We start from the raw sequence: 24,195 nt of genomic DNA, 5'->3' as shown, positions 1-24,195 counted from the left end.
AACAAAAAAGAAGATGATAACAAACAGATTCCTGAAGGCCAAGACGTACTTCAACCCATAGAAGTACAAGACAATGTTAATTCAAGCTCATATCAGCAAGTGGAATCAGCTGGACAACAAGTGGATCAAATGAAGGACTTACCTGAAGAGCCACCTGATGCAAACAATATGGCTGAAGGAGATACAACATCATCTGCAAATAAGGAACAAAATAATGAAAGGGCAACACAAGCAAGGGATCAGAGAGATCAAAACAACAAAGATACAGACATAGAAAAGCAGGCAAGTTCAGGAAATCATAAGTCTCAACTGGTAGCCAAAGATCATGAAAACACAGCACAAGAAGAAGTGAATCAGAATAAAATAGATATTGGAGAGGAGGAAGCAGGTAAAATTATTAGTTCTGATTTAATGGAGGGCAACAATAAAGGAGATATTTCCCCTAAATACTTGACAAAAACTAAAAAAGGTCACAAGGCAAGGGATAAAAGTGTTCCTCCCAAGACAGTGGGAGGAGTACAAACAAGGAAGGCATATTCTAAAGGAGTTTCTCAATGAATAGCTCATTAATACGGAATATAAGGTCTGTAAACACTCAACAGGCATTTGAGAGGGTAGTACTATTGCATAGACGGAAACATTTTAATTATGTTGCCTTACTGGAACCTTTCCAGCATGTTAGACATAGTGACATGTACAAATTGTGGTTAAATATGGGGACAGCATGGCATAATATGAATGGGAAGATTTGGATTTTTGTGGATGCATAAATTCAAGTAGAAATAATGAGAGATACAGAACAACTGTTATCTACTCATTTGGGTGATGGGCAAGAATTGGTGATTACAGTTGTTTATGCGAGTACTGATAGAAGTGGGAGAATAGCTTTATGGGAGGATCTATATGACATGTATTCACACATCACCATCCCATGGCTTGTGGGTGGGGATTTTAATGTCATTACAGATGACATTGAGAAATTTGGGGGTCTTCCTGTACAGTTTGCAGAAACAGAGGATTTTAGACAATGTATAGACATTTGCCAACTGATGGATCTTGGGTTTACTGGAAGTATGTTTGTCATACCCCATTTTAACCAGGTTAAAGTAGAGTACAACATATTGGTGATTCCTATTTTCTGTTTATTTTAAGGAGTCGCCACCTAATTATTTATGGTGAATTAGGACACCTAAAGTTATTTTTAAAGTTAGCTCAGTTTAAGGTTTGCGAAACTTAAGATTCTAGGTAAGGGTTCAATTAGTCTAAAGGGAAGGTATTAGGCATCCTTTAAGACCCATTAAAAATGGTTAACCGACCGGACTTATATTAATTAATTAAGGCTAAATATGTAGATGTAATATTTAAATATTTAAGAAAATATCTTGTAAGTATTGCTAAAGTTATAGACAGAAATAGAATGTTATTTTAAATAAAACTTGTAGAAAAGTAATAGTTGCATAAAAGAGTTTAGTTACAAATGAACTAAAAGAAACAGGATGTGTAATGTTTATATGTTTTTGGAGAAAATGACTAACAAATTTAAAAGAGTTATTTAATAAAGTTTCATAGAAAGACTATTAGTTCAACGTATATTGTGCGAAGGTTGTTTTAAACAAATATGTATTTCAAGTGTTGGAAAGGAACTAAAGTGAAAAAGTTATCCGTTGAAACTAATTTGCTTTTTATTTATTAGAATAAGCTAACGTTAGTGTAAGATTTGTGACGTTTTAAACTTCTAAGATAGTAAACATAAATTATGATTCCCTTAGCCAAAAGATGTAGTCATGCTACTTTGAAAATCAATTACTCAAATAAATGTTATAGATACTATAAATAGTTTTAAAAATAGAAGTGAATGTAATTTGTGGAATTAACTACCCATTACTAAACTAAAACCCTTAATATTACTAAAGTTTATCTTAATTAACAAGCATAAATGTTAGTCATACAATACAAGTTAAATGCACATAGAAATAAAAAATAGAGGGGTAGATATAATGTAAATGGGCTTGGCCCATTTGGACTGCTGTGATCTGTTTGCGGCTGGGCTTCGTAAGTGGTGTCGTTGAGTTTCAAAGTGAAAATCTTCGGCTCCGGTGTACATGCAAAATAAAGAAAAGTAACAAATTAGAACGACGAGATAACACAATGAAGCAAATGTCCGAATTCGGGATCATATCACATAATGAGACAAGTATTTGCGATACTAGATCGAAGGGAAATTTATCACAATTCCTCAGCATTTTAAACATGACTAACCAAATATTGAATGACGAACCCTTTCTTTATTTATCATAGAAAAGAAAAGAGTAATACTGCCATCTTTAACGAACACATTTCCTATTTTACCTTAAGAAGCAGCATACATATTTTGAACAAGGCCTCATGAAGCAACGTCATTATCCATCATAGTTCCATGCTTATTCAATTCAACAAATAGCTATTACTGCTTTAAAATGTTTATTACATCCCCTATTGGAGCATGAGATTAATTTAAAAGTCAATTCACTCTTAAAACAGTATTCCCAGATTATTATGTATATCTAGAATATAAGATAAAAGAACTCTTAAATCTTTACTCCAACAAAATGAACACACATCTGGCACCTAACTGAGCTTGGACATAAAGATAGAACCTAAAACGTGATCTCTATCTTGAAAGAAACTCTTTAAAGAACATATTTTGTTTTCACTACACGAACCACAAGCTAAACTGAAACATAAATGCTCATTCATAGTTTTCTCACAGGGGATACTTGACTGAAACACTCATGTATCAAATGGTAAAGATTTTAATATCTCAAGTAAAACATAACGACATGCTTCCGGATCACCTTACAGTCATATCTAACATTTTTTCAGAGTTAAACATCTATCCCGACTTAGCATATAGTGATTCAACACAAAACACGAGTGAGCAGCATGAGTGCACTGGATCATACTAAATTAATAACGAGTTTTAATCAACCAGTTCACCTCTTAAGACTATACCATCTCAACAGCTACACTATACCAAAAACTTTCGACACTAGTCACATAGTCTTGTTAATTTTAATTTAGCAGGAACAAGGCTACCACACTAATATAACAGAACTAAACCAAATTAAACAGCAGCAAAGAGAAGGGAATATACAAGGGGAAACCAGGCCACATGCGTGTGTGTGTGTGTTTCTAACTTAGTTAGTTAGGTATTAGAATGTGCGTAAGCCCAATAACATGTACAAGTAACAAAAGAAATGAATAAAGCAGACCCAACATAAATGGAACAGTTTTAGTTTGGTCACGGGCAGAAATGTCTTAAAACAATGTGAAGCAAGATAAGATGTGATCTAAGAAAATCAGATTTTGGATCTGAGAGCAGAGTGATGTAAACAGTGCCAGATCGACATGTTGATTCATGATAAACATTTCATTCGCAACTACAGAGAAGACGTAAATGGACATGATTCATGAGCACATTTTAGAGATATACAATCCTTTATACTAAGTATACCATAGTGTCTATGCATAGGCCGAAAATGAAAATCACTTGTAAGGCGAAACTTATGCCCAGCTTAGACAGAATACATTATATCCTATAGTAGCGTACATAAATCGACGAAACTATCCAATTTGCATTCAAACCATACTATTTTTAGACTAAGCATGTACAGCATCAAGCAGATTCGGATAACATATAAGTGGGCAGAAAGTTGAGCACATTCCTTTACTCGTCTAACATATAGGCCTTATGTATTACTACATGTTTTAACCATATACACCCAGTATACCTAAGATATACACACCACGATGTGTATGTCAGATGTATATCCAACGTATATCTTCTTCTTATCTTGATAATCCGCTGTATATCCTATGTATATTCGACTTTAAATAGGTTCTAAGTCCTGTAAATTCAGTCTAAACATCCAAACTACAGTATACGTCTTTCAAATTCATTTTTAGTAATTATCAACCTATCCTAACAGCTCGCAAACATCAAACAAATAACATGACGACAAAGAAACTACATAACTACTAAAGAAATATAACAGAATGGGCCAAAATTTCAACTAAAGAAGAAACTAAAGACTATAAGCAATAAATGTATCGAGGTTTACCTTTTTTGTGTGCAATGAACTGAGGCGTCGGGGTCTCGAATCTATGCTCGAATACGACGAACGATTTCGAAACTAGAGTTGGGTAAACCGAATATCTCAGTCGAGGCTAAAGTTCACCGAGACAGTACGAGATGTTTGAGCAATCTTTAAAGTTTTGAATGTCAGTAAAAACAAAAATGCTAAGGATTTTGATCTCTTTTTTTTTTCTATTGTCTGAGTTGATTAGGTTTCTTGCTCCAAAAATCCCCCCAAAAATCTGAAAAATCCCCAAAATACTGAAAATCCCCTCAAATCCTCCCAATCCCCTTTTCTAAAACAATGTTCCGTCCCCCCAACGATTCAACTTCGGATCCCATTTATAGGGTTTTGTTTGTATTAAAGTAAAGAGATGAGCGTGGGAGAGAGACGAAGCGGAGAACAGGCATGGGGGACAGGCGTGGTGGAAGTGGCAGGGAGGATGGCAGAGGCGAAGTGGGGGGAACGTGAGGAGAGAGGAGAAGGAAGCGGAAGAGAAAGGAAGAGAGAGAGAGGGAAAGGTCAAGAAAGAGAAGGGGAGGGAGGCGGCTCAAGAAGGAGAAAGAACCCTAGGGGGTTCTTTTGTTTACTGACCCGGGTTGGGTCACCGGGCTGGACCGGGTCCGTTTAAATAATGGGTTGGGGTTGAATTTTGGTTGGGCTGGATCGGGTAAAATTAGGTAGTGGGCTGATTTGTTGGGTAAGTTGTTAAAGGGTGATTTGGGCTGGTCAATTAAGTGATGAAATGGGCTGGTTTGATGAAATTAAAAACATGGGTTTGGCCATTTATTTGGCATATTGTGCTTTGTTGTTTGGGCCAGCAATTGGATGAAAATATGGATTCTTCTTCCTTTATTTAAATTATTTTTGGGCTTCTAATTTAATAACTGCTATAATATATACTATGTAAAGACAATTAATAATTAATATGTAGAAAAATAAAGATTTTGCAAAGTGTTGTCGTGTAATTAATTTAACGATTCCAAACCCGAAAATGAAACGATGACGAATATTTAAAATTTGTGATAAAGTAATGCTCGTAATGTTGAAAATAAAAGTAGCGAGAATAATAGTAGTGAAAATAAAGTATTTAGCTCGTCAGTAAATTTAGACACCTGAGTGAATAAACTTAAATAAAGGAGGGACAAAATTGGGTGTCAACAATGTTCACATGGAAGAATGGGAGATCTGATGAGGCTTGTATATTTAAAAGATTGGACAGATGTTTGGGAAATCAGGCTCTGCAGAATTGTTTTCCTAATGTGGAGGTAGCGCATCTCATTAAACAAGGTTCTGACCACTCTCATTTGCTGGTAAATATGAGAGCAGACAGTAGACCAATTAGGAAATCTTTCAGGTTTCTTAATTTTTGGGTGGAGCATGAATCTTTTCTAGATGTAGTCAAAGAAAATTGGGTGGAATCTTATGGCTCAGACCCCTTCTTTAACTTTCATAATAAGTTAAAAAAGGTGGGAAGAGCTCTCTCTAAGTGGAGTAGGGACACTTATGGTGATATCTTCAAGCAAATTACAACTCTGGAGAAAGTGGTGCAGGTGCATGAGCAGGAATTTGAACAAAATCCTATAGGGCTTAACAGGGAAAGACTACAAAGGGTACAAGCTGATCTGATCAGGTTTTATGCTATTGAAGAAAAATTCTGGAGACAAAAAACAGGGATGCAGTGGTTTCAGGATGGAGATAGGAACACAAAATTCTTTCATGCTCATGTCAATGGAAAGAGAAGAAAGCTGCAGTTACAGAGAATTCAAAATCATACAGGTACATGGCTGGACACTGAAGAGGAGATTGCGCAGGAAGCAATCAGATTTTTCTCAGACCAATTCAAAGAGGAAAATATCCCTACAGATTTCTCTATGCTTGATAAGATTCCTAAAATGGTTACAGAAGAACAAAATCAACAGCTCTATGAAATGCCAGATGAAGTAGAGGTGAAAAGAGTAGTTTTTGGTTTAAATGGAGACAGTGCAGGGGGTCCTGATGGTTTCACAGGAAGATTTTTCCAAGCTTGTTGGGAAATTATTGCAAACGACTTGGTGAACATAGTGAGATCTTTCTTCTGTGGGCATGAACTCCCAAGGTATGTAACTTGTACCAATTTGGTTTTGATACCAAAGAAGAAAGAAATTAATACATTTTCTGATATGAGGCCAATCAACTTGAGTAACATCACTAGCAAAGTTATCTCAAGAATCATTCATGAAAGGTTGATATATCTGCTGCCTGAGATCATTTCACCTCAGCAATCAGGATTTGTTAAAGGCAGGAGTATTGTAGAAAACATTCTGTTGGCCCAGTAAATTGTACATGATATTAGGATTAGAGGAAAGCCTGCAAATGTTGTCATTAAGTTTGACATGGCAAAGGCTTATGACAGGATATCATGGTTATTTCTAACTAAAGTCCTGAGGAGAATGGGGTTTGGTGAATTTACTATTGATATGGTGTTTAGAGTTATCTCAAATAATTGGTATTCCATTCTGATTAATGGGCAACCTCATGGTTTTTTCAAATCATCTAGAGGAGTAAAGCAAGGAGATCCACTATCCCCTACTTTATTCATTTTGGCTGCAGAATGTTTGTCTAGGGCTCTGAATGCACTGCATACTGAGGCTGATTACAAGGAATATGGGATGCAAAAATGGAGTCCATATGTCAATCATTTTGCATATGCAGATGATACTATAATTTTCACCTCTGCTAATGAACAGTCTGTGAGATTAGTGATGAAGACTTTGAGTAATTATGAGAAGGTGAGTGGTCAGAAGATCAACAAGCAGAAAAGTGTTGTTTATATGCATCATTTGGCATCTCATAACATTAAGGAGTTGGTATTTTCTGTCACTCAGATTCCTGAAAAGGATTTTCCATTCACATATTTGGGTGTACCAATTTACTATGGGAGAAGAATGAACATTCACTACAAGGAGATAATAGAAAAGATTTAGAATAGACTGAGCTCATGGACTGGTAAGCTGTTATCTATTGGAGGAAGGACAACACTGATTAAACATGTTTTATAGAGCATGCCTATACACCTACTATCCGCTTGTGACCCTCCTAGTGGTGTACTTGCTCAGATTCATAGATTGTTTGCTAAGTTCTTTTGGAGCAACTCTGTGGGAAACTCAAGTAAGCACTGGGAAACTTGGACAACCTTATGTCATCTACAAGAAGAAGGTGGCATGGGGTTCAGAAGCCTACAAGATATATCTAAAGCCCTCTTTGCTAAACTGTGGTGGAACATGAGAACCAAACAATCCTTATGGAGGACTTTCATGAGTAATAAGTACTTAAAGAAGTTTCATGCTGTGATAGCCCCTAGCGGATTAGGTACTTATGTGTGGAAGAAGATGATTAAACACAGAGATGAGATGGAACATGAGATATGGTGGAAACTTCAACAAGGTAATTCTTATTTCTGGTTTGATAATTGGACAGGACTGGGAGCCCTATACCATATTACTCCACCAGATTTTGAGTGTGATCCCACAATCATCCTTGTAAAAGAAACTGCAGAAGTGGGGCAATGGGATGAACAGTTGCTAAGAAGAATCCTTCCTGAGAATCTAGCAGACCATATTGTGCAGCATATTAATCCACCAAATGAAAAGGACCAAGCAGATAAGGCTTTCTGGAAGTTAGATTCGAGGGGAAAATTCACAGTTGGGTCTGCATTTCAATTGCTCAGACAAAGAAAAGATCCCAGTAATTTGTATAAGCAGATGTGGATTAAAGGACTACCAATAAAGATATCTTTTTTTATGTAGAGATTTTGGAAGTTCAAGCTACCACTGGATGATAAGTTCAAGAAATGGGGACACCAATTCCCTTCCAGATGCTATTGTTGTCAACATCCAGAAGTGGAAGATACCTCCCATGTCTTTTTACACTCACCAACAGCTCAAGCCATCTGGAAGTATTTTTGTGGACCAGTAGGAATAAATATTGAGAATTTGCAAGTTACCCAAATAATTAACAGATGGTGGGATATGCCTAGTAGACTATATGTCAAATGCATCAACCAAGCTGTCCCTGCTATTATTATTTGGGAACTTTGGAAGAGGAGAAACACTATGAGACATGAAGGGAAGGTGTCAATCACAAAACTCATTTACCAGGTGATGCATACTTTGATTCAATTCATGAAGGTGAGAAGAATTTTTTTTAGATATGCACCATATAATTGGAGTGTGATTGTGGAGTCATTACAGAGATATTCTCCAAAGATAAGAGTAACACCAGTGACTTGGAGAACTCCAGATATTGGATGGATAAAAGTCAATACTGATGGAGCCTCAAGAGGAAACGCGGGTAGGAGTTCATGGGCCTTTTGTGTAAGGGATGAAAGGGGAGATGTGATACAAGCACAGGCCAGAGAAATAGAGGATCTTCAAAGCACCAACACTGAGGCAGAGGCCCTGACCATTTTACAGGCTCTCAGGTATTTAAAAGACAATCAGTGGGATCAAATAATGATAGAGACAGATTCACTATTGCTGAAGAACATTATTTAAAGGACATGGGAAATTCCTTGGCAAATCATTACTATGGTGGAAGAAATTTGGAGAATAATTGAGGAAAAAGTGGTGGTGATAGAGCATACTTATAGGGAAGGAAACAAATTAGCAGATCACTTGGCTAATTTAGCTTTGGACACAGGGGACATACAATTCAATTCCTTTCATGACATGGAGAGCCACTGTAAAAGAATTGTGAACAATGACAAATTACAGCTGCCCTATCTAAGAATCAGATCGTGTTAAGAGGACTGAATATAGGGGGAAGGTGGGAGAAAAGGAGGTCCTCACACTCAAATCCTTTGGGAGGAGAATGTGAAGGATTTGGTTTACACTAACTGTTTGCTAATGGTTGCAGGTACACAATCTAACATAAATGGAGGATTTTTAATTCAACAGGTACCACAGAACAACAACACTGAAGGAATACCAACAAGCAGCGAAACACAGTGTAATCAGGATACAGGAAACAGAAAAAACAAAAAAGAATACAGATGCATAGCAAATATGATCAAGATCCAACTCAGGAAAGCCTTAAAGGGGGATTTTAATTAATATAAGGTTGATCGATGTTCAATTCGTGGTATTAGCACCAAGTTGTGCTCAATCGAATGGACAAAAGTGTAACACCTCGTAACTTCGGACGAAAGTTTGACTGGGAAGATGATAATATAATGGAACCAATATGAGGGATATAGGAAGTGTTTTGAAAATCAATTAAGTCATAAGAAATGTCTTTGGGCAAAGAAAAGTTGGAAGTCACTCTACGGGGCATGTTTGCAAGTGAGTTTATGGAAGGTCTTACTTCCAACGACCATAACCCCTCTATTAATTTGGTATTTGGGAAAACTTCCTTGATGCAAGTTGTAGCCCCTTGAAATATATTTCCAACGGTATATGATGGGCCTCAAACGGACATCTTTGCAAAACGTTATGCCCATTATACGACAGACTGTCCGAGCAAAAATTTTGATGGACCATTTGACGGTCCGTAGAACAGTTTGACGGTCCGTCAAAATGTCACAGAAACTCAATTTTGCTGAGCAGTTTTACAGACCATTTTGACGGTCCATCAAACGATTTGACGATCCGTCAAATTGACTCAAGCCAGCGTAAAATGGTCACAGAAACCCATATTTTGCTGGGTAGTTTTACGGACCATTTTGACGGTCCGTCAAACAGTTTGACGGTCCGTAAAAATGGGCGTAGAATTGCCCGATGGGTCAGATTTTAAGATGTTAATAAGAGACCCAAACTCATTTTTTTTCATTCCCATTTCTCCTCCACGACTCAAGGGTTCTCTAGAGCCATCCAAACACTTCATATACAAGAATCCAAGTGAAACTAAAGACCCACTTCATCAATCCACAAAACTAAGTGTGAGAAACACATCAAATCCATTCAAGTCAAGAAATTTCATGGAAGGTGGAACTAGGGTTTTGTTCAAGTGAAGCATTTCAACTCAAGGCTTATTCCTACAATAACTAAGGTAAGTTTTATGATGTTTCATGACGATTAAAGTGTTGATAAGTTCTTGGGAGAATAGTAAATGGGTTTGATAAAGAGAATTATATGAACTATGCTAGGGCTTTTGGATTGTTGACTTGGGATTGTTGTATTCATATGGGTGATGAAGAATGATGTTAATTACATCTAATTAAGATTGTAGAATCACCTAGGAGTAATAGAATGGGAATTGGGTGAAGAAATCACCATTAATGGAGACTGTGGAGCTTCATGCCCACTAAGTGTTTGATAAAATGCTTAGATGACCAAAGCATGAATATTATTGCTAATATAGAATCCCTTTGACTTGTATTGATATAGATCAAAGTTGAAAGGGTTGACGAACATTGTATTACGCTCAAAGGCTGGAATTAAGGTATGTGAGGCTAACTATCTACGTTAGGGAATATTCATGATTCTCCCTACGCCTCATTCTTCATACTTGTCAGCAATTTGACTCAGAATATAGTTTAGCCCTAGTTTCATGATATGATATAGAACTGTTATCTTCTAGGGTTGCAGTTACAGAATTCGTTCATGGTTGTCACTTTGAACATCATGAACTCAGCACGTAATCTTTATAGACTTATGCATTGTTATCACATGAGTCTCAGTCAGTGTATAACCCGTTAATTGCATGAGTCCCATAATCAGAAACAGTTATCATGCTATCAGCTATAGCCAGTCTCAGTCTTGTAAATTGTTAATGTTGAACACCTGTATCTGTATTTTTGGGCCCTAGGCCACAGTTTATGCATACGTATTGCTTGGGCCTGAGGCCACAGTTTTTGTGCACATTATTTGGGCCCTAGGCCACAGTTATATTCACAGTTTTACAGGTGATTCTTTATCCAGAATAGGGAGTACTTCAGCTTCTTGCTTTCCTATTTAGTTCAGTTTCAGTTCCAGTATTTTATTGCTTCAGTTGCTTTACATACCAGTACAATTCAAATGTACTGATGTCCCTTTTTATTGCTTGGGGGCCTGCGTCTCGCGATGCAGGTAACGACATACAGGTTGACGATCCAGCTACTTAGGAGTGTTCGTATCAGCTATTGTGGTGAGCCCCAGTTTCCTTCGGGGTGTTGTCAGTTATCCAGTCATTTCAATTTATAGACAGCTTTATTATTCAGTGCTCTTAGAGGCTTCATAGACACAGTTCAGACAGTCAGATATTTATTATGTTAGCCTTGTTGGCAGTTGTTCAGTTGTTTTGCTTTAAGCCATGTTGGCTACGTTCAGATATGTTCAGATTGTCTAAGTATTTCCGCATTATGATATTTTAGTCGGACGTTTAGTTAATCAGCATGTGTTAGTTTTATTTTATACATTAGTTATGTTTTGGTGTCACATGTTGATTCACTCAGCCAGTTGGTTCGCTCGGTCACATGCAGTCAGGCACCGGGTGCCATGTTACGCCCAGGCCCAGGTTCGGGGCCTGACAAAGCTTGGTATCAGAGCCTAGGTTCAAGTGTCTTAGGGAGTCTATGAAGCCGTGTCCAGTGGGGTCTCTTTTATATGTGTGAGGGCCCCACACATATAAACAGTTGACCACCAAGACATTCAGGATTTGTTTCACTTCTTCCATACTCTAGATCGTGCAAGATAAAGTAATGCTTTTAGGAATTCTTCTAACTCGTGTGAATTACGTATTTCAGAAATGGCTCCAAAAAGGAAGTACAACAAGAAAAATACGACTACTAGCCAGAGGGCTACCGTTGACACAGCAACAGAAGGGGGCACTCAGGCCCAGGCAGACGCCACAGCTAATGTCGCTGCTACGCCTTCCAATACTTCTGATGCAGACGTTAGAGGAGCTATTCAGCTGCTCACTCAAATTTTGGCAAATCAGGCCCAGCGACAGGAAACGGCCCCTAGCTCAGACGCTAGTAGTGGGTCAAACAGTTCTAGGACTCAGGAGTTTATGCGGATGAAGCCGCCAGTGTTCACAGGGTTAAAGAAGGAGGAAGACCCCCAGAATTTCATTGATGGACTCCAGAAAATATTTCGTGTGATGCATGCTACTGATACAGAGGCAGCAGAATTCGGGGCTTTCCAGCTGCAAGATGTGGCCCATATTTGGTATGAGACATGGGAACAGTCCTGAGGGGAGGATGCACCTTCTGCTACTTGGGACGAATTTGCAGACGCTTTTATTGAACACTTCATGCCAATTGAGGTTAGAGAAGCCAAGGCTATAGAGTTTGAGAATCTAAGGCAAAAGGACATGACTGTTCAGGACTATTACCTCAAGTTCGTGTCATTGTCCAGACACGCTCCTCACATGGTTCTTGATATGAGAGCCGTGATTAGGAGATTTGTACTTGGGCTTAAACCCGAGTTGCACAGGGATGCCAACACAGCTGCTCAGAATGACAAGATGACTATTTCTAAGATACTGGCATTCGTGCAAGGTAACGAGACAAGAATGAAGGAAGAAGAAGCCCTACAGAAGCAAAAAGATACAGAGTTTAGTAAGAGGGCTAAGTTTGCTGGTAATTTCAGTCATGGGGGATCTCAAGGTAATGGCAACCGTCAGTTTTTTTAAGAATAGGTCATCAAGACCTACTCCCTCAACAGCTAGTGCTCCATTTCAAAGGTCCAAGTTTAACCAGAAAGACCGGAACTTCGGAACAGCAGGCTCACATTCACAGGCCAGCGTGACCAACCGTGGTTTTCAACACCCTACTTGCAACACTTGTGGTAAGAAACATTCAGGAGTATGCCGTTTAGGCATGGATGGTTGTTTTGGGTGTGGTCAGCCAGGTCATTTTCTGCGGGATTGTCCGTCCGCAAGACGGAATACCGGAGGTAACAATAATGTAGCTCAGTCCACAAATTTAGCAACTCCCCGAAATTTCCAAGCCCAGCAGGGGCGTGGAGCAGCAAAGCCCGGTAATACGGGCGGTGGTCAGAATCGTCTGTATGCACTGTCAGGTCGCCAGGATACAGAGGCTCGTGGAGATGTTGTCTCAGGTATGCTAACAGTCTTCACCTTCGATGTATTCGCTCTTATGGACCCAGGATCCACTCTATCTTATGTAACCCCGTATATTGCTAAGAAATTTGGGATAGAACCCGAAAAGATGCAAGAACCTTTCAAAGTATCCACACCGGTTGGGGAATCAGTTATAGCTAGGCGTATCTATAGAGGTTGTCCAGTGTTAATCTATCATCGCAGCACCATAGCAGACTTAATAGAATTGGAGATGGTAGATTTTGACGTAATTATGGGTATGGATTGGTTAGAGTCCTGTTATGCCTCTGTGGGTTGTAGAACCAAAACTGTGACATTTGATTTTTCCGATGAACTTATAGAATGGAAAGGTAATTCAGTAGCACCTAGGGGTAGATTTATTTCCTACCTTAGAGCCAGAAAGATGATCTCTAAGGGGTATATTTATCACTTAGTTCGAGTCAGGGATGCAGATGCCCAGACTCCAACTCTTCAGTCAGTACCAGTTGTCAGTGAATTTCCAGAAGTCTTTCCAGATGACCTACCCGGAGTCACCCCCGATAGGGAAATTGATTTTTGAATTGACCTACTTCCTGGCACTAAGCCGCTATCTATTCCACCGTATAGGATGGCCCCATCAGAGTTAAAGGAGTTAAAAGTTCAGTTGAAGGATCTTCTTGATAAGGGATTTATAAGGCCAAGTGTCTCACCTTGGGGCGCACCGGTCTTGTTTGTCCGAAAGAAGGATGGATCCTTGCGTATGTGTATAGACTACCGCCAGTTGAACAAGGTCACCATTAAAAATAAGTATCCTCTTCCCAGAATAGACGACCTATTTGATCAACTTCAGGGTGCTCAGTGTTATTCCAAGATTGACCTCAGATCAGGCTACCATCAGTTAAAGGTTAAGGAAGTTGACATTCCGAAGACCGCTTTCCGAACCCGTTATGGGCATTTTGAATTTCTTGTCATGTCGTTTGGGTTGACGAATGCACCAACAACTTTCATGGATCTTATGAACAGAGTATTCAAGCCTTATCTTGATTTATTCGTCATTGTGTTTATTGATGACATATTGGTGTATTCCCGTAGTGAGACAGATTATGCAGAGCATCTCAGAATAGTGTTGCAGACTCTCAAGGATCGTGAGCTTTATGCAAAATTCTCAAAGTGCGAGTTTTGGCTCAAATTAGTGACCTTCCTAGGCCATGTAATTTCAGGTGAAGGTGTTAAGGTAGACCTTCAGAAAATTGATGTTGTCAAGAACTGGCCCAGACCCACCTCAGCATCAGACATTAGAAGTTTCTTGGGCCTGGCAGGTTATTATAGGCGTTTTGTTGAGGGATTTTCCTCTATCTCAGCTCCGCTGACTAAGCTGACTCAGAAGAAAGTCAAATTCCAATGGTCAGATGCTTGCGAGCGAAGCTTTGAAGAGTTGAAGAAGAAATTGACTTCTGCTCCAGTTTTGACGCTGCCAGAGGGAACCGAAAGGTTCGTGGTTTATTGTGACGCTTCGGGAGTTGGTCTCGGATGTGTCTTAATGCAGCATGGTAAGGTTATAGCTTATGCATCTCGTCAGCTCAAGGTTCACGAAAAGAATTATCCGACTCATGACTTAGAGTTAGCAGTTGTAATTTTTGCACTTAAGATATGGCGTCATTATTTGTATGGAGTGCATGTTGATATTTTCACAGATCATAAAAGCCTGAAGTATATCTTCAAGCAAAGGGAGTTGAATCTTAGGCAGAGAAGATGGCTCGAATTGCTTAAAGATTATGATGTGGACATTCTTTATCATCCGGGGAAAGCGAATGTTGTAGCTGATGCTCTTAGTCGGCATTCCATGGGAAGTTTAGCCCACGTGGACGTGGATAAGAGAGTTATGACAAAGGAAGTTCACCGTTTGGCCAATCTTGGAGTTCGACTTTTGGACTCCGAGAATGGTGGTGTGGTTGTTCAGAACAGGGCTCTTTCCTCTTTAGTTGTGGAAGTCAAGGAGAAACAGTTTAATGATCCCTACTTGTTGCACCTAAAAGAGGGAATTCACAAGCATAAGACAACGGCTTTCGAACAGGGGGGAGATGATGGTACCTTGAGGTACCAAGGTAGATTGTGTGTTCGAGATATAGATGGGCTCAGAGAGCGGATCATGTCAGAAGCTCACAATTCCAAGTATTCCATTCACCCAGGTTCCACTAAGATGTACCATGATCTTAAAGAGATTTATTAGTGGAATGATATGAAGAAGAATGTAGCAGATTTTGTAGCTAAGTGCCCGAATTGTCAGCAAGTGAAAGCTGAACACCAGAGGCCTGGTGGCTTGGCTCAGAATATTGATATTCCTGTCTGGAAATGGGAAATGATCAATATGGATTTTGTATCAGGTTTACCTCGTTCAGCTAGGAGACATGACTCTATTTGGGTGATCGTCGACCGACTTACTAAGTCAGGGCACTTTTTGCCAGTCAAGACCACAGATTCAGCAGAAGATTATGCCAAGATGTATGTTAATGAGATTGTCAGATTGCATGGGACACCTGTGTCCATTATTTCAGATCGTGGTGCTCAGTTCACAGCGAACTTCTGAAAATCCTTTCAGAAAGGATTGGGTACCAAGGTGAACCTCAGCACAGCTTTCCACCCACAAACAGATGGCCAGGCAGAGCGCATTATTTAGACCCTTGAGGACATGTTGAGAGCATGTGTCCTAGATTTCAAGGGTAATTGGGATGACCATTTACCTCTCATCGAGTTTTCCTATAATAACAGTTATCATGCTAGCATTGGAATGGCACCGTTTGAAGCTCTGTATGGGCGAAGGTGCAGATCACCAATTGGTTGGTTCGAAGTAGGTGAAGCAGAGTTGTTAGGACCATACTTGGTTTATCAAGCTATGGAGAAAGTCAAGTTAATACATGAGCGTTTGAAAACTGCTCAGAGTCGCCAGAAGTCTTACACAGATGTGAGGCGAAGGGACTTAGAAATTTCAGTCGATGATTGGGTGTTCCTTAAAGTCTCACCTATGAAGGGTGTTATGCGATTTGGCAAGAAAGGGAAGCTCAGTCCCAGATATATTGGACCTTACAGAATTTTACGAAAGGTCGGTCTAGTAGCTTATGAACTTGAGTTGCCACAAGATTTGGCTGCTGTTCACCCAGTGTTTTATGTATCCATGTTGAGGAAGTGTGTAGGAGACCCATCGTTGGTTGTTCCTGCTAATACTATAACAGTTAAGGATGGCCTCACCTATGAGGAGATCCCCGTAGCCATTCTTGATCGTCAAGTTCGCAAGTTGAGAACTAAGGAAGTAGCCTCAGTGAAAGTCCTGTGGAGGAGTCAAAAAGTTGAGGAAGCTACATGGGAAGCCGAGGAGGATATGAAATCCAGGTGCCCGCACTTGTTTCAGCCCGCAGAAGAGATTTATGATGAAGAACCAAGATTTTGAGGTATGTAAGCTTTCTTTTCATGCTTTTGGTCGTGTGTGGCCAATGTATAATGCTATTGTGATGTAACCCTGTGAGGCAATGATACTATGGGTTGTTGTGACAGGTTGGTAGTGCCTTATTACAGGGGAAAAAACTCTGGCGAAAATTTTGTAGAATCCCGAATGGTTATCATTCGAGGACGAATGATCCCAAGGGGGAGATATTGTAACACCTCGTAACTTCGGACGAAAGTTTGACTCATAAGATGATAATATAATGGAACCAATATGAGGGTTATAGAATGTGTTTTGAAAACCATAAAGTCATAAGAAATGTCTTTGGGCAAAGAAAAGTTGGAAGCCACTCTACGGGGCATGTTTGCAAGTGAGTTTATGGAAGGTCTTACTTCAAACGACCATAACCCCTCTATTAATTTGGAATTTTGGAAAACTTCCTTGATGAAAGTTGTAGCCCCTTGAAATAGCTATCCAACGGTATATTATGGGCCTCAAACGGACATCTGTGCAAAACGTTATGCCCATTATACGACAGACTGTCCGAGCAAAAAATTTTGACGGACCATTTGACGGTCCGTAGAACAGTTTGACGGCCGTAAAACATTTTGACGGTCCGTCAAAATGTCACAGAAACTAAATTTTGCTGAGCATTTTTACGGACCATTTTGACGGTCCGTCAAACGATTTGACGGTCCGTCAAATTGACTCAGGCCAGCGTAAAATGGTCACAGAAACCCATATTTTGCTGGGTAGTTTTACGGACCATTTTGACGGTCCATAAAAATGGGCGTAGAATTGCTCGATGGGTCAGATTTTAAGATGTTAATAAGAGACCCAAACTCATTTTTTTTCATTCCCATTTCTCCTCCACGACTCAAGGGTTCTCTAGAGCCATCCAAACACTTCATATGCAAGAATCCAAGTGAAACTAAAGATCCACTTCATCAATCCACAAAACTAAGTGTGAGAAACACATCAAATCCATTCAAGTCAAGAAATTCCATGGAAGGTGGAACTAGGGTTTTGTTCAAGTGAAGCATTTCAACTCAAGGCTTATTCCTACAATAACTAAGGTAAGTTTTATGATGTTTCATGACGATTTAAGTGTTGATAAGTTCTTGGGAGAATAGTAAATGGGTTTGATAAAGAGAATTATATGAACTATGCTAGGGCTTTTGGATTGTTGACTTGGGATTGTTGTATTCATATGGGTGATGAAGAATGATGTTAATTACATCTAATTAAGATTGTAGAATCACCTAGGAGTAATAGAATGGGAATTGGGTGAAGAAATCACCATTAATTGGTAAGAGTCGATTCCCTCCGGGGAATGTAAAGGGCATGGAGGTCGCGTGTTCGATACCCGTAGCGCTGCAGCGTGAAGATGGTTTATCGTGCGGACACGTGTATCCTTGCTACAATACCTGAGTATGTCAAGCATGCATGTCATGGAGGGGGCCCGCAAGGGGTCTACTCACTGGTCCTGGGCGACCCAGGCGGTGGGGTCCTTACAGGAATAGCCTTAACGTCTCGTACAAGATCATTGTTACCTATGGAAAAAGAGTATTGCATAAATTGGCAGTAGAATAATTAGTATTTAGTCACACTTATCAAAGATGTTGAGAGAAGTACTTACAATTTTGAGGCGACTAAGCCCTTCTAAATCTGGTTTATCATTTCCGAAGACCTGCAACACCTCCTCTCTGGCTCGAACTTGCCACTCGGGATGGAGGCATAGCAAAATCATTGTCCAAACAAGCAACACTGAAGTGGTCTCTTGTCCAGCAAAATAGAATAACTTGCACTCTTCAATCACTTCTATTGTTGTCATTCCGAAATCTTTGTGTCCGTGTTTTTCAATTTCTTTCATATTGGATTCAAGTAATATGCCTAATAAGTCATCTTTACTAGTCTCCCCTTCTTCCATTGCCCTCAATCTTTTGTCGATGATATGCCTAATCGTTGTTTGGACCTGCTTTTCGATTTCCAGCATTCTTTTGTTCCTTGTTGTAGGCAATAACCTAACAAAACAAATTTAAAAGAAAACAAGAAAAGCCAAACAAAGTTAATGAACATGTGATATTCCATATTATGTAGAAAATTCACAAATATATTGTTGTACCTTGATCCTGGTATATAAATTGAACGTCCTATGTCCGTTACATACTCAGCTTGTTCTTTTTGAAGTTCAAATACTATTCTTCCTTCTTCATAGCTACTCCCAAATGCAGTGCGAGAAATGACTTCACTGGTCATTATTTGAAGGTCAGGCCATACATCGAGCTCGAATGATGTTTCATTTGGAACAATCTCCTCCCATTTTCTTAGCATTTCGCTACAACTCAGATAAAATGCTGGCAGCATATGCTGTACAGAACAAGTCGAAATACCAGAAAATTGATCCAATCAGAAAATTATATTGCGCAAATAGGGAAAAAACAATTTTTTTGCACATATGAACTTTTGAATCTTTTTGACATAAGGTAAATTTTAATGTCGTGACAAAGATGGTTCAAAAATTATTTTAGGTTGCAGGTTCAAATTCCAAGTGTGTCATTCTTGTAATTTTTCGAATCCCTTTGTTAGAATTCCTGAGCCACCATTGTTTGTTATTGCGAGTATGTATATAAATTCACAACTTCTTAATGTTAAGACATTTCAATATGAAATCTTAAGTCAAAGGCATGTAATTGGGCAATTTGCAGGATTTCCCTTCGCTGGGCTGGTCTTTAATTTTTATCTCTCAAATTAGTGGTCTTTAATTTTTGTCCTTCGGTAAATGTCTCTTGATTTCGGGTTCGTACCCCCGCTCAGTCAAAATTTTTTAAAAAAATCGCAAGACATAAGTTGGGATTCGCAGGGCATAAGTTAAACCCCAACTTATGCCTAGTTGAGTTTCAAACTCTGTCTTAAGACAAAAAACAATTGTTGATATTTTGCAAACCGTTGCCTTAAGGCCTAACTTTGGACAAAAGTTAGGCTTTACAGCAGAGGTTTGCCTTAAGGCCTAATTTTGGGTAAGACAAACTTCTGCCTTCCAACTTATGCCTTGCGAATCCAACTTCTGCCCTGCGATTTTTTTTTTACTGAGCCTAGATTCTAACCTAGGGCCTCTGAGTGTTAAGCGAAGGGCAAATATTAAAGACCAACAATTTGAGGGACAAAAATTAAAGACCACCCAAAGGAAGGGCAATCCGCGCAAAAAAATGATGATAATTTACCTTTAACTTCTCGACATGGAAGGCAGGATTGATGATTTTTCTATGTTTGGCCCATTTGTCTTCCTCAAGTCTTACAAGACCTTGAGCTAATAAGTTGGCAAGTGGATTGGGATGTGTTGCCTTTTGATACACATAAGTCTTTGTCAAAATCTCCTTTACATGTTCAGGGTCTGTGATAAACACTAGTGGATATGGGCCTAGCCAGGCAAAAGAACCTTTACCTGCCAGTTATCAGTTTTAGATTAGGAAAACAAAAAAAAAAACTGGTGGCTTTTTAGTGTTCCTGATTTGGTAATCGTACAAGAAAACAAAGGCAAGTAAGAAAAGTCAAAAAGATTGATTATAGTTGATAATCAAAGAAGACTTTGATAGGGCGAAGACTAATTTGGATAGTGACATAGTAATCCACTACTGAATTTATGGCACAAAAAAGAAGTTTCATCAAAATCACACCCCTTAGTTATTCAATATATGCAGCGGCCATTAACTATGGGTTCATAGGGCTCTAATTTCTTAGGTAATTGCATCAGTCAACTATAGTCTTGAGAGCAGGGGCGGAGCTACCGTGTAACATGCTAGTTCACGTGAACTCGATATCCTTTTCTCATATCTTGTATATGTATAAAAAAAATCCACTAAATATTTATAAATATTTTGCTGCGTACTTAGTTGTTATTGTTATTAACTTGAGGTCCCTGTAAAAGTTCACAAACTTCCTGAATCCACCTCTACTTGAGAGCTCCCCTCTCTGCTCATAGGCGTAGCTAGATACCGAAAGAGGGGTCATTTGGACCCTTTTGTCTAAAAATTACGTTGTATATATAAGATTAAAATTATTTTAATTGTACATACTAAGTGTTGAACTCTCTTAGTATGTTTACTTTTTTATATTCTAAATCATCTTAAGCAAAAATTCTGACTCGGCCACAATCTCCAATATCACTCTACTATGACCTGTTTCTTCTTTTTCCACATGAGTCACTCCCTTTTTATAACTCTCTTGCTTTCGCCAATGGAAACGCAGGTTACTACAACCAAATAGAATATTATACATCTTGTATTCATTCATTGCAGTTTATATGACCTTATATTCTTTTTAGCCCGTATAAAAAAATGATCACTTTATAAATTTGAAAACAATTTAAGTATTTAACTAACATCTAATATTTTCCTTAATGATAGTTGTATAGTCACATAAATATTATGCCATATTTAAAATGATTAATTAAAAAGTTCTAATTTCCTTCTTAAACTCTGTACAAAAAGTCAAATAGGATCACAACCAAAAGTCAGAGGCTTATACCCAAAATAACAAAGTTTAAAGTTAAGAAAAAAAAACTAGCTTATTCTTAAAACTCAGGGACTTCTACATAAAAGAACAATGAAGTTAAAAACAACACTAGCTTATTCTTAAAAGATTTATCCTTTTAAAGAATTAAAAGAAACATACCATTTTTGTTGATGGCGTTACGAAAAAAAGGAACGAGCCTTTGAGCTATATCATCAGAGAAATTGATAGGCTTAGACTTGGCTTCTACTAAACTTTTTGTCAGCTCATTCAAATCTCCATATAGTAACTTGTATGGATTTCCTTTGAGACCCCTCTGCCTTAAGCAATTCTCCAGTTTCTTTGGTCTAAACCATGCCCAATTCAATACTCTCCATGTATTTACCAACAAAATAGCAACACAAATTGCTGCTATTATGTTGTACAAAATCTCCATGAAATTAATTAAGGTTTCTCTGAGCTGCTTCCTCTTACATATAAAAACATTGCTTGCCCTTTGGGACGATATTAATTTATCTGTAATGTCGACGACAAAAATTCGTTGACCAATACAAATAAAGTCGTTTGTCTGGGCCCACTCAAATTTGATGGATTTCATAAGAGTGATGGAATCAAAGATTACGTGGCAAAATTTTACTAGTCAAATTAAATAAGTAGTGTATTGTACGGCCATCAACACTTTGGAACATTTAAATTTAATGAGTTCAACACTTTGAGTGGTATGTGGATATTTGGTTTCTTTATATGGTATTGAGCAATACACATCTCATGAACTAAGAGCCCGTTTGGATTGGCTTATAAGTTGCTTATAAGCTATTTTCAGTTTTTTTTGAGTGTTTGGTTGGCCAGCTTAAAGTCATTTTGTGCTTAAAATAAGCTCAAAAAAATAATTGGGCTCATTTGACTTAGCTTATCTAAAGCAGCTTATAAGCTGAAAACAGCTTATAAGCCAGAAAAAATAAGTTAGACTACCCCAACTTATTTTTTTTAGCTTATAAGTTGTTCGCAGCTTATAGGCATAAGCCCATCCAAACAGGCTAACTTTTGAATTAAGCTAGATTCATTATCCATTTCTTATCATGATATCAGAGCCATATTATCTAAATTCTTGATTTATCATATGTTGGACCCCCATAACAGCTCATGCTCTAGCTGGTAGGCCTGAGCATGCGAGGGGTGTTGAGTTCTCCCAAATGGGGTGAGATGTGAATATTTGGTGTATATCATTACATGGTATTGCGCAATCCACCCTCATAAACTAGCTTTTGGGTAGAGTTAGGCCAACGTTCATTTCTTATCAATCATTCCTTTAATTTTACATAATTTTTTTATTACTGATGTGTAATTAATTACTAATATATATCTAACTTAATTTAACATATTATCTTTTATTTATTACTCCCTCCGGATAAAAAAGAGTGTCCACTTAGCCATTTGCATATCGCTTAAGAAAATATTAACTCCTAGATAAAAAATAAGGTAATTTGACTAAATTGCGCATAATTAAATATGTATTTGGATTTGATCACATAACACTTAATATTGGGGTAAATGTGTTACACCTTGGAAATTTCCTCGTTAGCGTACCACGAATAGACTCACGAAGGGTATGACGTATACGACATGTTGACGAGTAAGAAGTAATATTTAATGATTCTAAATGAGATTTCAAAGACATTGGAGGTAAGAGGCGCTTCCCTCTGTGGAAGACAAAGGGCTTGAGGTCACGGGTTCGATACTCCCGTAGCGCTGCAGCGTGAAGAGGGATTAAATGGCGGCAAGTCCCTGTGCGAACTGGCTGTTGATCCAAGTCATACAATGTCCAAGTATGCCAAGCATGCATGTCATGGAGGGCAACCCGGTCCTGGGTCATCCAGGCGGATCCTCGCAAAAAAAGGCGCCTTGTGTTTGAGGATCCACAGGGGTGTTTAGGACCTGGCCCACTGCGGGTTGCCCTCCATGCTTGCATGTAACACTGAGGTATTGTCTATGTAGGGGTGCAAGCCAATTCGATTTCACTCTGCAGAGTATCGAACCCGCGACCATAGCCTACTCCTTTACAACTGCCCCGAAGGGTGTTCGCCTCTCACCAATTGAGCTTTAGGATTTCAAGAAGAAATTGATCTTCTTCTTCTAAATGACTCTTATTTATATAATGAAGTATCATTAAGCTTTTCTTTTTCTTGGCATTTAATTAGGAGTAAGTTAGTAAAAACACTCCCAATTTTCTAGGAGTGAGCACTTTCTTAAGGGGTGTGCATATGCCTAAAAAGCCACTCATTATGGAATGGAGGGAGTAATGTTTTACTCTCACTATCTCAATTTATGTGACACATTTTTATTGTTAGTAAGTCCTAAAAAGAATGTCCCTTATCTATATATAGAAATAATTTAATATTAAATTACGTATGAAACATGAACACCCAATACCTAGGTATGAAACTCGCAAAACGGTGATTGTTTAGGCGAGATTTTAACCTATTTACTCTGTTTTCTCTTAAAATGGTAACAATTACATTTATACATGGTTTATAGGATATGTGGTTGGACTAATGATTTATGAAAACAACATGCAATAGTAAAGCTATAGATTAGTGATTAAGAAAGAAAGTAGCTCAAGAAAACGAGATATTCGTCTCTGTGGATTTGGTTAGGTTTGAAAGAAAACGCCTTTGTGCCGACCCAAACCAGTAGAAAGACTTGGATATATAATGATTTTCAGATTACAAGTGTGAATATGTGTGAAAGACTAGCCCTAAAATGAAGGGGTTCAACCCTATTTATAGCAAATAGTATATGGGCCCTTGTACAACCCTAAAAAGGCTTTTTAAGAAAGCCCTAAAATACATAAAACAGTGCCCCGCACGGATATCAGCGCAAATCACGGAGCGGTTTGGCGACGTGTGACCTAGCTCGTAATGGATACTCCTAACCCATGTTGAGTGTCTTCCCCTCGGGCTCGGGGGCCTCCATACCTATTAACGTACCCTCGGTTCTGACGTTTAATCGGAAAAACTCACAACTCATTGGCCCTCGACCCCTTCGATCTTACCCGAGGCTAATGATCTCGTTCTACTTCGACCTCGTACTGGATAGCCACGACATTTACTTCGTTTCTTCACCGTATGC

The 24,195-nt window shown here is 38.7% G+C and overlaps 2 protein-coding genes across 2 annotated transcripts; one reads left to right on the top strand and one right to left on the bottom strand.

Moving 5' to 3' along the window:
• Window positions 1-785: 785 nt before the first annotated feature.
• LOC132619425 (uncharacterized) lies at window positions 786-9,155 on the top strand. Its single transcript, XM_060334336.1, has 8 exons — window positions 786-1,100; window positions 5,354-6,213; window positions 6,451-6,787; window positions 7,157-7,541; window positions 7,608-7,803; window positions 7,904-8,068; window positions 8,305-8,577; window positions 9,053-9,155. Exons 1-8 carry the CDS (start codon window positions 786-788, stop codon window positions 9,153-9,155), a joined length of 2,634 nt encoding a protein of 877 aa, XP_060190319.1.
• Window positions 9,156-18,065: 8,910 nt separating this feature from the next.
• Window positions 18,066-21,527, bottom strand: LOC132619424 (cytochrome P450 CYP72A219-like). Its single transcript, XM_060334335.1, has 5 exons — window positions 21,229-21,527; window positions 19,779-19,999; window positions 18,680-18,924; window positions 18,194-18,578; window positions 18,066-18,107 (listed from the first exon to the last, which is right to left on the bottom strand). Exons 1-5 carry the CDS (start codon window positions 21,500-21,502, stop codon window positions 18,066-18,068), a joined length of 1,167 nt encoding a protein of 388 aa, XP_060190318.1. The 5' UTR covers window positions 21,503-21,527.
• Window positions 21,528-24,195: the final 2,668 nt, after the last annotated feature.

The sequence above is a fragment of the Lycium barbarum genome, chromosome 11 (genome assembly GCF_019175385.1).
Source record: "Lycium barbarum isolate Lr01 chromosome 11, ASM1917538v2, whole genome shotgun sequence".
NCBI classification, from domain to species: Eukaryota; Viridiplantae; Streptophyta; class Magnoliopsida; order Solanales; family Solanaceae; genus Lycium; species Lycium barbarum.
Note: the sequence above shows the minus strand (reverse complement) of the source record. Positions and strands in the feature narration are given on the sequence as shown.

Coding starts and splice junctions, on each gene's coding strand:
- LOC132619425 (XM_060334336.1), top strand. CDS start 786: ATGAGAGATACAGAACAACTGTTATCTACTCATTTGGGTGATGGGCAA. Junction 6,788..7,156: donor TGCAAAAATGGAGTCCATAT/GTCAATCATTTT, acceptor CATGTTTTATAG/AGCATGCCTATACACCTACT. Junction 8,069..8,304: donor GGAAGTATTTTTGTGGACCA/GTAGGAATAAAT, acceptor AATTTTTTTTAG/ATATGCACCATATAATTGGA.
- LOC132619424 (XM_060334335.1), bottom strand. CDS start 21,502: ATGGAGATTTTGTACAACATAATAGCAGCAATTTGTGTTGCTATTTTG. Junction 18,925..19,778: donor TCCATGTCGAGAAGTTAAAG/GTAAATTATCAT, acceptor TGTTCTGTACAG/CATATGCTGCCAGCATTTTA. Junction 18,108..18,193: donor GGCTTAGTCGCCTCAAAATT/GTAAGTACTTCT, acceptor CTTTTTCCATAG/GTAACAATGATCTTGTACGA.